The following is a 13,822-nucleotide window of genomic DNA, read 5'->3' on the forward strand; positions in this document are numbered from 1 at the left end:
TTAAGTGAGTAGAAGATAAACTGATCTCCAAAAGGCATGAAGTTAAAGTTGAGGTCTAGAAGACCAAGAAAACTTTCTGAGAGAGCTGCTCGTAGGATTGTTAGAGAAGCAAATCAAACCTCTGTTTGACTGCAAAAGACCCACAGAAAGATTTCTCAGACTCTGGAGTGGTGGTGCACTGTTCTACTGTGCAGACACACCTGGACAAATATGACCTTCATGTGCGAGTCATCAGAAGAAAACCTTTCCTGTGTCCTCACCACAACATTCAGCGTCAGAAGTTTGCAAAGGAACATCTGAACAAGCCTGATGCTTTTTGGAAACAAGTCCTGTGGACTGATGAAGGTAAAACAGAACTGTTTGGACACAATGAGCAAAGGTATGTTTGGAGAAAAAAGGGACACCTGTCCAGCTGTTAAACACGGGGGTGGATGGATCATGCAGGCACAAAGAAAGAACGAAAAAGAAAAGTGAGAAAGACTTTAGGGAATCACCTCTTTTTTAAATCATTACTTGATTAATGGAGGTTTTTATTTTGCACACTGTTTGAGCAGCGTTTTTGCATGTTGAAATTTGAAAATTGAGCCAAAACCATTAAAATGCATCTATTCTTGTGTAATATCAGAGTTCAACACATGGTGGCAGTGTTGCCTCACAAGAAAATATAAAAACTTTGCTCTGTAAACATCTGCTAGAATTTGATCAGGCTCAGACAGAGACCTTCAGACTTTGCTGTGGGACTTTTAGAACATCACCTGTCCCAGCTTGACTTGTGGAAATCTCCTTTAACAATCAGGAGAAACACAACCCTCATAGCCAAACAGCGCATATTGCTGCAGTGGAAGAGCCCAAACCCCAGCACAACTTCTTGGTTAAAGGATTTAATGTCTTTTCTCCACCTAGAAAAAATTAAGTACAGTCAGAGGGTCTGTGAGAAGATTCCACAGGACTTGGGAGCCCTTTCTCTCCTATATTAACTCTGTAACTTAGATAGACAATTCATTTGCTCAGTAACTCTTCTTATCCCCTCATTCTCACTTTTAATTTTTATTCTTTTTAAAAAAAAATAATTTTATTTTATTTACTTAGTTATTCTCTTCTTCATCATCTCCTCTGGCACTCACAACAGTGTGAAAGACATTTGGGAAGGTGGGTCGGTGGGAGGGTGATTTCGAGGTGACTGGTTCGTAATGTTTGTTTCTGTTTTTGTGTATGGGATGAAAAATTCATGTTTGAGAAAAATCTCAGACTTCTGTTTTACAGTGAGTACCTGCACTGTGTAATACTTGCTTTGAAGTCTGCTTAATAAACATACTTAAAAAAAAAACTAAGGTACAAAGAAAAAGGGCTTGAGTCTCTATGGTCTCATGTTCCTTTCTGGCTTCTCCCTGAAACTGAGGTGGACTTACCCTTACCTGATCAGAACAGAAACTGTACATGTATAAATGCTGATAGGTGCTTACATCAATTTAAGAAAGAGTGAATCTTTATCTTTGCTGATGGGTCAAAGGTCCCGAGCTGTGGGAAATGTTCAGGTCCAGCAGAGCACCCTTACTTCTGACAACATGTAAAAAAGTTTGTAAAAGAGTTTGTGTTGTATGTAATTCCACTTGCCATTATTGCTATAATGTGATAGTCTTGCACTTGTGTAGTTATGTGGTTAACTGTGCCTGTGTTACTGGCTCAAGGGCGCCCTCTCTCAGAGGTGGTAGGTAGATGCCACTGCAGGCGTTAAACATTGAGACGTGCTCGAATATTGTGTATTAATGTCTTTTTAAGTAATAAAATGTCCGTCATAATGCACTTTATGAAATCACTTGCTGGCCTCTGTGCTAAAATAACGTGCTGTTCTTCTGTAGCGTGCTGTGTGTGAGCTGCCTGTAATGAGCCAGCTGTATGACTGACCAGTACATATCCTGTTCCTGTTCAGCGAATAAATGGAGGTGTAAAAAAGATGACAAGCCTCCTCATTATTGTCCACACAGCGCAGATTGCAAGGGTGGCTTACCAGCAGTTACAGCGAGGCCTAACTGAGGTCAGTTACACCCTGTTAGCTTTGAGAGGTGGACTGTCATGGGCCCATCCTGATCTGCTCCTTGAGGTCTTGTGCAGCTTGTTAAGATTTGAGAAAATGGGCTGATGAGTCGGCTTTCTGTGGGTCCAGACACTCAGGACTAGAGGGAAATGAAATATCTGATAAAGTGGCTCGAGTGTCCAAATGGGAAAGTGTGAATGATTAAGCCTTTGCAAAGAAAAACTGGAGCTTCAGTGGCAAAAAGAGTGGAGAGAAGAGCGAAGGGCGGACAGCACTTTTCTTTGTAGCCCTGTGTTAAGAAGAAAAGATGGCTGATTAGATCTGGAAGAAGGGGTGATGCTGTTTTAACAAGGCTGACACTGGGGCGTTGTGGTTTAGCCACTGATTTAAAAGTCACAGGCAAACATTCAGACGGTTTGTGTCAGTGTGGAGAATCAGAAACAGTCCAACATGTGTTCGCATGGGACAAATACAGAAATGAAAGGCGGCAGTTGTTCAGGGAGCTGTCAGATCTTTCTCCTTCAAATCTATTTTAGCGTCTGAAGTGGAGTTTGTACTTACTGGGAGAGCAGTCCTGAAATTTCTCCATGCTTCTGGACTTTATTTAAAAATATAGGGTGAATAGTAAAGTCTTGCCTGTGGAGGGCAGCATTACGCTGTGTTATTAGTGCCTGCTGGACCCTCAGTAGAAGAAGAAGGACATTTATTGGTCAGCCAGTGTTCCAATGGTCCTAATTCAAACTGTACATACAGTATGTGCCATTTACTAAAAACAAACAAACAAAAAGACCTTATATAACACTTATAATAACCTTTAATACTTCTTACTTTGTTTTGTTAGCTGCTGTTTCTGAGGTCAAAGAGAAACTTATAACCACTAACAATATTTAGACCAACATGGATGAAAGCCCTAAACATGCACAGAATAAAACGGACCTTTAATCATCTGCATCACCATGGCAACAGGGCAGACTATCTGTTGAGGAAGACCACGATAATGATCGAAAGCTCCAGAACAGCTGCTAAACTGACCATGTGGTGAGGAAACTAAATGAGACGATGCAACTTCAGAAGTAACAAAATACTTTAACTAAGACTTCTGACGTGTTCACAGAGGGGCTTTATTGTTATTTTTTGAGTGCAAAGCATTGTGGGAAAAAAGCATCCACTCATGATGCCACTTGCTACTTCACTACATCAAGAATTTAGTGAGATTTGTGAAGTGATTCCTCTACTGTTGATTCAGCTGATTATAAACATGTTTGCAACTCTTTTACATATTTAAAACCCGTCTCTTTTCTCGGCTGAAGACAGTCTGTACATGTTCTGTAGGTGCCGAGTGTGTGAGGACAGTTAACAGTGACAGCTTTGTGTACAGATGTAGGAACTTTTGTATCTTTTAACGGCAGGTAGCGCATGTATCCAAGACAGATTTCCTTCCTTACATTTCTTCTTCTCTTCTTCTGAATCAGAAACTGAAACAGATCAAAGTTTTGGGGAAAAGCCATTTTTATTAAAAGTCATATACAAAAGGAATATTCCATGTTAGGTTGCTATAAAACGTCCATATGTACATCATATCATACAGATCAACACTGCTCACACACACACACACACACACACACACACACGCACACGCACACACACACACACACACACGCACACACACACTGAACTGCTTTAAAAATACTGAATTTACACAAACATCAACAGATGTGTCACAGTACAGACACAACATCTGGAGCTTCACATCAGTTTAGAAAAAGACACCTGTGTTGTTCCATTTGGATGCATAGCTTTGAGTACAATTCTTTTTTTATTCAGGTACCAGAAGAGAAATCAAACTGTTCGACTGCGAAGTGACAAACCTGGGAAACTCTTTTTCAGCGCGACAATCCCACGACCTCAGCGGCAAATATTCTTTTACTTCCTGAACGTATTCTGGGAGACACTCACGACCTGAAGTGTACATCAAAAACCTTTAAAACATCTGGAACTGTTTGTGTTGTCGGCTGAGGATTGAGTTACGCACGTAAAGACTTTATCAAATATCATATTAAACTCTCTGATTGTACTCTCTGCCTGCTCACGCTCAGGGACGCTCCCTCACTACACGCACATATAAAACTACATTCATTAGGCGGTGCAATGACAACATACGTAGCCGAGAGGTAGGCTGGGAACAGAGATTAAAGACTGTGGACACCACCCAACAAACTGCTGCTTCACATCTTCTTTCTTTAATATGGGAAGTTTCTAGAAGGAAAGTGTGTGTGCTGCTCAGCTGGGAGGTCTGAACCGACTTTTTGGTCCTCATCTCGCCTTCAGGAGACACGTGAACACTGAATCAAACTGGACGCTCTAACGCAGGTGAAATGGAAAGTTTGCAGCTGAGGCAAAGATGTGCAGTCACAGAAGACGGCTGAGTGAACACTGAATTAATTCAAGTTGAAATTAATCTGCAAGTTTAGATCTGGGAGCAACAGAGAGAGTCGCAGTGACTCTTGAACTCTGTTACGGTGATTATCATTAGCGTGTGTGTTATGTTGTGTTCGCACCAAACGTGATGTTAAGTTTCGTGTCACATTACGCTAAAATATTTGTGTTGACTCGTTTCCTACGCGTGAAATCACTGAATCGATGAATGAACTTCCGCCAGTACGTCCTCAGGGTCAAACGTCCCCGGAGAATCTCAATACTGATTGGTTATTGCGGCACAAATTGGTCACTGAGGTTCAGATTTATTTAACTCTCACGAATATAACGCAAAATCGTGCTCCTCGCTTAATTTGCATCATTTGTCTATTTCGTGTCATTGGCGTCGCGTCCATCGTGTTTATCGCAACACGATAAATTGCGTCCAATCGTGTCTTTACATTGACTTTACATGTAATCCAATGCCCAGGTTGCTTTATTCGTACCCGAACAGCAATGCGTCTGTTACAGTTACAAATTATAATCAATCAGATTTGCTTCAAAATCTCTGCTCTTCACTTTGAACCTGGTGAATCAGTAACGATCATTACAGGTTGTTAAACTTATTAAATAGTTAGAAACCTTCCTAAGAATTCAGTGCTGGACAAAGAAGCATTATAGCCTAAATATTCTGCTTTAATGTGAATACATCTTTAACAAAATTTGGATTTTTGTGTCCACACATTGGCCCGTAGTTATCTCGTCTCACATAGCCGGGCCTGTCTCGGGCAGCTATCTGACCGCATGCTCTCAGATCTGAACTTGCAGATGATTAAAACTTGTTTTGTGCTTCCTCAACAGTTTTGTCATTAATAAATCTCTACACATATTTGGCCTTCACTGATCTGCGGCGTTTAAAGCGGGCTGACCTCGTCTCTCTCTCTCACGGCCTTCCAGCTCACATTAATGTGATTTAGCTGCACGTCTGTGGCTCCTCCACCTGCCGTGTGACGAGGACGCCGTCACACAAACAGACTCTGAGCCTCTGAGTGGCTTCACTTCTACAGTCAGCAGTCTTAACACAGAGCCGCAAACAAGCTGACCAACTAATAGAAACACTCAGTGTGACACCGTCCAGCACATTAAAGGGATAATTCAGATTTGAAGTGGGGCTGTATGAGGTACTTATCCACAGTCAGGGTAACACATACACTTGATGCCCCCAGTTTGGAGAAGGAGGTTGAAGTCCAGCACAGTTCAGAAATGTACTGATGTGGATGGAGGCAGCAACAAAATGTATTTAAGTCGCACCTAAAAAAAAATCAATATCACTTTTAGTGTATGCTAAATTTATATTATTTTCACCACTTTACCGTTGCGTCAGACAGCCCGCTCCAGTGAGGAAGGTGTTAACAGCTTCAGTTCCTCATCTAATCTCTCACTTATGCAGAATATTTCTGTGTTGAATCGACACTGTACCCTACGCCGTAGCCTGACGTGCACCTCCCCAGAAATATAACCACACGTCGCGGTGACGCAGACCTCCTGTCTGTCTCTGTAAGCTGAAACCATTTCCCTCAGTGGAAACAAAGCTTTGATTTACTTTAATTTCACAGATAAGAAACAATAAATTGTGAAGACAATAAAGCCTCCACTAAAATAGCATTTTAAGTCTTGTGTGTGATTTATCCTGGCTTCATATGAGCAGAAGAAATCTCTAGTGTTTTGGAGGTGTAACTGCTGAGTGACACAGACAATAAAATGCACACAATGGTGTAGGCTATGGCGTAGCCTCTGCCGCAAGTATAAATCCCTCTTAACCCTTTGAATGGTGCAATAGAAATAATTCGCCAGTCCCTACATTTATACTTTTGCTTATCGTGATGTCATTTCATGGAGTATCTTTAAATGTGTCACATCCCTTGAATCTGTACAACCTAAGTTAAAAGGTTATGTAAGTCAAAAATCATAATAATTGTTTAAGGTGTTGAAATTGTGTCAAAAAAATTGGACATGATTTTTCATCAGATTTTACAAAATAAAAAACACAAAACATATCGATCCAAAAGATTTTTAAATGTACAAACATAAACACTATATTTCTTAACACTCCATGAGGTTTTTGACTATTTTTTTTGAGATGAGTGCAAAGGCATTTTGATAGTTTTATCATTTCTGTGCGTTTTCTGCGAGTTTGGCCCCGTATGTAACGAAATGACATCATCACGAGCGTACAACATGATGACACAGAACACAGAGGCCTTAGATTTCTAAAGAAGTTAATGTTCTAGCTGTTCTGGTTTCCACTTTAGATCTATTTAACAATGATCTCCAGCTGCTGTCCGCAGGATATCTGTTTTCAAAGGGTTACCAGACTCCACTGACGAAAACAGTAATTTTAGCTCGGTGGAAACAGGAGCTGCTTTTCTATCACTGCTTCGATCAGTTAGATAGTTTGTGTTATTGTGTGACTCTGATGAATCTGAACTAAAACTTTAAAGTGCCAAAGTCACACAAGGACCCAAACAAGCTAACTGTTTGGGGCAGTAGCAGACCAGCAGCTCCTGTGTTCAGTGATGATAAATTACTGATTTTCTGAACGGAGTCTGGCTTTGAGGAGAGCGATATAACGGCTTCAAAATACCCCCAATATAGCGCCCCCTTAAGTGATAACGAGTTTTTTAGGTGGCTGAAACACATCTTGCTGTTGCCCCCGTCCACAGCTTTGCTTAGCCTCCATGTCAGACTCTAGCCTGCTTCTCCAAACCGGGGCGTGCCGACTGACATCTTCTGTATGTAATGTACTGACTATGGATGTGTTCCCTGTACAACCCTGCAGCAAAATATCCGAACTATCCCTTGAACACGGTGCACAACCAGCTGCAAGTGGATGGGAGCTTCTGGGAAGTTTCTACAAGGGAGTACAAAAATAATCTCATCTGAAAACTATCAAATCTTATTTTACATGTTGGAAACACAGAGAGGATAAAAAGTGTTTCACCTGGTGTCTTTTTTTATTTTTTATTTTTTATACTGGCAAACAGATCCGTGTGTCCTGTGTGAGGACTCTGAATCATCCACTAGTGCAACAGGAAGGTAGAAAAGAGAAAATAAAAGCTGATTCTTCTGTTTGTTGGAGGTTAACGTGTGAAAACATCGACAGCAGCGGCATGAAAAGATGAATCTACAGAATACAGGTGAAAGAAAAGTTCGTCCTTCGGTGGATTTTCCTTGTGAAAATGAGTTTTTGTTTGTTGGGTTTGGTTTGTGTGGCTGGGGTCAAAGTTGGAACTGTCGGAGCGGAGATAAAAAGATTAAAATGCTACATTAAAATGCCCTTAGAGAAGAAATTTGAGTTCCCTTTGTGAGACTCACATCAAGGCCTTGATGTTGTTAGTGGTAACAAATGAACCAGAATCATTCTTACAGTCACCCTGACATAGTTTGATGGTATTTTGCCTCCAAAAACACAACAGTCACCTTTTACTCTGAAAGTCCTTGTTTCAAGAGAATAAAGCCAGCGACCCACAAACTGCCAACAAATTAAATAAACACAGCACACGCTGAGCTGCTTTAAAGGAAGAGGAGAAATAAATAAAGATGTTCCTGTGTGACGCTGGCACATGAACGCAAAAAACTTCTCTGTGTGCTTTGCTGTATCGAGCGCCTGAACTCTCAGACCTCTGACTTCTTTGTTTTCTACATGAAGAAACATCCGGATCACATGATGAAGCTGCAGCCCTGAAAGTGTCACCGCTTTACTGCCGCCATCGATCTCCACCTGGGAGCAGAGCTGCTGCGTTCACGTCACGTTTACTGGAGGCTGCTGAGCAGACGGGATGATTTCTGGTAGCGTTTGTTGTTCTGAGGCCATTTTGAAACACAGAACAGGGAGACGATCTGCGTCCTTGTGTGCAGGATACTAACATGTTTGACTTTGGCAAGACAGACTTTGGAAAATATTTTGTTGCTCCATAAATCCTTCAGGTAATTTTTCAAGTAAATATACGACTCACCTGTGAGGATGTGCTCTTTATGTTGTCTTATATGATGATAAATATCTTTAGGATACAGACATTTTAAGACGGACTGTGGCTTGTGGGTCTGTTGTAATCTGCATTTTACACTTGTTTCTGACATTCAAGAGACAGAGAATCAAGAAAACACTTGGCGGATTGATAGATAATGAATTAATACGCGTATTAAACTACATACATACTGCTGCAGCCACAGAGGAGACAGTGAAGTATTCTACAGACACAATCTGCCCAAAGATTCAAAGCCTTCAGAGTGTGTAGGATTTTAACATTTTCAATTTTAGCAACTCTAAAATTATTTGACAACCAGTCATCAGAAAAATAGTTGGCAACTATTTTGTTATTCCATAAATGATTCAAGAAATTTTCAGAGGAAAAATACTAAAGCGGATTTACTCTTTTCTTTGTCTTGTGTGATGATAAATATATTTAGGACATGAACACGGCATTTTAAGGCTGGACCCCGGCCTGTGGGACTGTTGTAATCTGCTTTTACACATATTTCTGACATTCAAAAGACAGTTAATCGAGAAAATACTTGGCAGATTAATAGAGAATGTAAATAATAGTTAGTTGTGGCCGTAAAGTATATCAGACAAACTGTTACAGCCACAGAGGGAGTTTGGTGTTTGCACAAACTGGTTCACATCCAAAATGCGTGAAATATATTCTGAATAAATAAAAACACCATTGATGAGAACTCTAAAAGGTTTAGAAACTCTTAACTTTGAGTGTGAACCAGTTTGTTTCTGTCAAGAAATTGATTTTTCAACAAACTAAACTGGTGCCGACGGAATATTTTCAGCTTCACAATTTTTAAATGTGTTTGTTTTACTCACATCACAGCGTCTCTAATGCAGCTTCCTGTTTGAGACTTACAGGTTGAACCGTTGGTCTCACCTCTAATCAGGAGCAGCAGCCAATCAGGACTCAGAGCTGTGAGGTGGGTCTGGTGCAGCCAATCAGAGTTTAAGGCCCAGTTGAAGCAGAAAACAAGGCTGCGTTCAGCCCCAGAAAAACGTTTATTTAAAGGGGCTTTATTTGCATGGACAACACATTTACGTTGCCAAAGCAAGGGTGAAAAAAAGAAAAATGATATATACTGTAATTGTTGTTGAGGCTGAACGCAGCCCTGATGTTTCAGACAAATCTAACGTTTCCAAAATGTTGACAAATTTAAATGTGTAATTTAGACTTGCACCAACTTTCTGTGTTTCTTTGTTTGGTTTGAACAAGAAAAAACGTTAATTTCTATTTTCTGTCTTGTGTGTTCCTCCTCCTCATGTCTCCTCTGTGCCTCCTTCTGTTCTAATGAATGCACTGTGTTCATCTCGCTGCTGTAACTCCTCCCCAACCTGAACTTTAATCTGAGGTTTAATCAGCCAAAAGAACAGAAAATATCTCTGTGTTTTGACCGGTGTGGACGGAGAGCTGCAGAACTGACCTTTATCAAATGGCACAAACTTTGGAGATAAATAAAAAGTGATCATATTCAGACTATAATTTAAGGTTTATTTTGAGTTTACTTTTTGAGGACGAGCAGAATATCGGCTAAAATAAGCGCATTAAAGTGTGTCCTGCATTATGACCTGTCTTTTCTGTCTGTCTGCAGATGTCAAAATGTCCATGATGTATATTTATTAATAAATATATGTTTAAACAAATGACCACCAACAATATTTAATTATATTTGTGCTGCAGGGCTCCCTCGCTGGTAAATCTGGCCTTGATAATAAGGCTGGGTGATTTTTTTATTTCTAAAAGTCAAATTATTGATTAAATTATTATAAAATGTTTAAAACAAGAGCATCAATATGATCATTTCATTTATGTCAGACACATATTTACTGTTGTGATATTGTTCTGAGACTGTTTTTGTTTTTGGTTTCAAATTGGATGTGAACGCAGCACTTAGCTCCTCCCACTCTGCATTAACTCTGTGTAGCGCCCCCTAGTGGTGATGAGGCAGGGGGTCGTGGCTGTGGCTCCTCTGTATGTATGCCACTGCGTCCCTGTATGTGAGCGCCAGCTGGGGCCGGTCGTACATCTCGCTCAGCGCCTGGAACTTGGGGCCCCACCGCGACAGCGTGTCGTAAACAAACCCTCCTTCATCTTCTTCCTCCTCCTCCTCATCCTCATCACCAGGGGCGGTGACAATGTTTCTACGTGACGCGGCTGACCCCAGTGAGCTGAGGCTTCCTGCTGACGACCCCGAGCCCTCCACACACCAGACGTGGTAGGCGTCCGGCGGCAGCGCCTCGCCGTCGTTGTCTGCCTCCCAGATGATTCGTGCCACGTAGCTTTTAAAGTCCACGTGAGAGCGCGACCCCGACGGGACGTCCACATAACCGTCGCCTGCCTCTGTGTCCCTGCCTACGTTAGTGGTGAAGTTAGCGTAGGTGGCGTCGCTGGTGTAGCCGTTGGTGGTGGCATGCTGATAGTGGTGGTGGTGATGATGCGGGATGCTGAGGTAGGGAGCACCTGAGCTGCAGGAGGAGCCGGACGGGTGAACTTCCTCCTGGGAGCCGGGTGAGGATTTGATGAGCGGGGCGGTGGTGCAGGACGAGGACTGGGACAGACTGGAGCACAGCGGACGCTTCAACTCTGTGATGTCATATCCGTTCTGGAAGAGAAGAAGGAAAGTGGACGCACAGTTAGAGGTATCGACCCTCAGTAGCTAAAGAGGTGACACACACATGCAGGGCTCCACATTGAGGCTCGTCTGCTTGTCAGGGTAGGGCTGAGTGACGTGGACAAAAACTCACATCTTTGTATTTTCAGGCTGATCCGCGGCTAAAGTCCCGTTATTTCTGCTGCATGTGTTTTCCCACAGCAGGGCAGGTAAGAGAAGTTCACCTGTTGGAGGTGAGCTGTTTACAGAGGTGCAGGAAGAGCCTGTTGTCTGCAGCTCTTCATCAACATCTCACTGTGGCTGTTTCTGCTTTCACTCTTCCTCCCTGCTGTATTATCAGACTTGTCTTTATTGAAGAAAAGCTGCTAACAAAGTTTTGCTAATTCAGTGATAAACATTTCATTTCCTGTAGATTCTTCACAGTAAAAGTCCCCTGTTATTTTGTTATGTAAAAACTTTTATTGGGAAGCAGCAAAGTAAGGAAATGTTTTCGAGCAGCAACTTCACTCAACTTTTAATGCTGCTGATAGCGAACGTGAAACAGTAAAATAAAGATATCTGAACTAAAAACAGGACGCCAGACGTCACTGGTACCCACTTGAGGGTGGTCGGCCCAGCTTTTCGACCTACTCTGTCGAAGGTCCATCTCTGGCGCAGCATGGTGCGTCTAAACTGATAATGGAAATGCAAATCGTCGCAGCATGGCTTGACTTGGCGCGGCCACAAGTGACAGTGGCAAAGGTCCACAGAACTGCACATGTGCTACTGCAGTAATTTCATTAATCTCACAGACTTATTTAGCGTAGCACATGCAACATATTTTGTCCAGAGTTGTGTCCTGCTCTCGTAACCCTTTTCCACTGAATCAGCTCTGGTTCCAGGTCTGTTCATGATTCCTGGAACCTTAGGACTGTGCTCAGAGCTTCACAAAACCATCCAACACTTGCTCTTGGATGACCACTGACAACAGCGATCTGTGTGTTTTCACCCTGTGAGACGATCCCATCACCTACACAGACCCTGGGTCCGTCCCAAGTCTCTTAAATTACTGCTAGTTATCTTACCTAGCCGACTTTGCTAGCTGTTTAGCTCCTCCCACCTAGGAAAAAATGCGAGGAGCTAGCGCTAGGAGCGATGAGCGAGCACTGTCGGTTTAACAGACATGAGACGTCCTTTCCACTGAAGCGTCACGTGAAGCGACGTCCATTCCTGATGACGGCGGCACCGCTGGATCTGCTCCGTAAAGCAGCCAGCGTCTGGCGTTACTATGGGTACATCCCAAGTCTCATTATATTCGCTGACCAAAACAGTAGCCCCCACCCCCCGCCGTCATGACTCTGGTCACACACTTTTGCATGTAGCAGCCGCACATCACCGACAGTCCGATGAACAACGCAACGGGTTGTGACTGAAATAAACCTAATTGCAACATAACAATCTTGCATGAAATATCATTACTCTTTGAAGTAGGTACGTGAATTACAGCGATTCATTGCAAAGAATGCATGTAACGGGTACTTACTCTTGTACTGTTTCTCCGCCATCTCGTTCAAATGTGCCAGATGTAGAGGGCGGGTATTTATACGTCATGGCGTTCAGCTGAAAAACTCTTCCGGATAGGAAGCTCTCGACCATCCTAGCTCGTAGCTGCTTAAAGCTTGCTGCTAGCTCCTAGCGCTAGCTCCTCGCTGCACAAATAAGAGACTTGGGACGGCCTAGAAGATGGCGGACCTCGAACAACTTACGGTTCAAGCGAGGAGCTAGCAGTAGCACTATAAAAATAAGAGACTTGGGACGGACCCCCAGAAACCCATCAGGACACCTGTGCTCGAATATCACCACATGACCCCAAGTTTACTGTGTCACTTCCTTCCTTGTGATTTCATTAAAAACAAATTGATTTAAGAATCAGTGAAACTGATTTTGATTCCGTTCATTAGTAAAATGTTCCAGTTTCAAACTTTTGACAGTTTGCAGGTTTTTTTGTTGATTTTTTTTTACAAAAGTGAGCTGTTATGTAAAAAGTAGAACATCGTACCCATTGTGAGTGTGTGTGTGTGTGTGAGTGTGTGTGTACCTGGTCCTGCTCCCCCCCTCCCTCCTCGTTGTAGTTGAGGATGTTTTCTCGGATGTCCTCCCAGCTCTCATGTTCAGCGGGGATGTGGTAAACTCCTCGCTTCCTGAACTTGTTACGGCTGCCTTTCTGGTTCCACACTGTCACCGCCACCAGCACCGCTGCGCGACACCACACACACACACACACACGCACAGGACAGAGTTAATATGCATCTGTGCGTAAATGTGCCTCTGCACCACTGGGACAGATTTCATTTCCTTCCTGTCTGCTAGTAGCAGCAGCAGCAGCTCATTAACGCTGCTCTGTGGAGTCGTTTCGCCCCGATATATTAACACCATGATATTTATAAACATCAGTATTATTACTATCAACAGGTGAAATACACATGAGCCCATTAGTGGGAGGAGCATCTTTAACATCACTCTGTGAGTCAGAGGGTCAAATTTAGATGGAGACAGGCTTCCAAAATCTCCTTCAAAATGTTCGTCCTCTCAGGGGTGAGCAGGAAGCAAGGGGGCTGATGGGAAAAGAAGTCTTAATGTGGAAGAACAAACAATACTGTTAGAGCCATTTCCAGCAAGTTTCCTATTATTTTGTGAGTCCCTCTAATGCGCCACCTGACCCAG

General features: G+C 42.6%; 2 protein-coding genes across 2 annotated transcripts in view; one reads left to right on the top strand and one right to left on the bottom strand.

Annotated features, from left to right (window-relative positions):
• Positions 1 to 13,822, top strand: part of nagpa (N-acetylglucosamine-1-phosphodiester alpha-N-acetylglucosaminidase) — a 402,702-nt gene that overhangs the window by 71,489 nt on the left and 317,391 nt on the right. The window lies entirely within an intron of this gene.
• The window catches only part of si:dkey-22o22.2 (neural-cadherin), a 177,895-nt gene continuing 167,611 nt past the window's right edge, over positions 3,539 to 13,822 (bottom strand). The window contains exons 33-34 of the mRNA XM_050046302.1: positions 13,197 to 13,354; positions 3,539 to 11,110 (exon numbers count right to left, since the gene is read on the bottom strand). Coding sequence (XP_049902259.1) covers positions 10,439 to 11,110; positions 13,197 to 13,354 — 830 coding nt within the window. The 3' untranslated portion in view covers positions 3,539 to 10,438. The remainder of the gene's footprint in view (positions 11,111 to 13,196; positions 13,355 to 13,822) is intronic.

Source organism: Epinephelus moara, chromosome 6, assembly GCF_006386435.1.
Source record: "Epinephelus moara isolate mb chromosome 6, YSFRI_EMoa_1.0, whole genome shotgun sequence".
NCBI lineage: Eukaryota > Metazoa > Chordata > Actinopteri > Perciformes > Serranidae > Epinephelus > Epinephelus moara.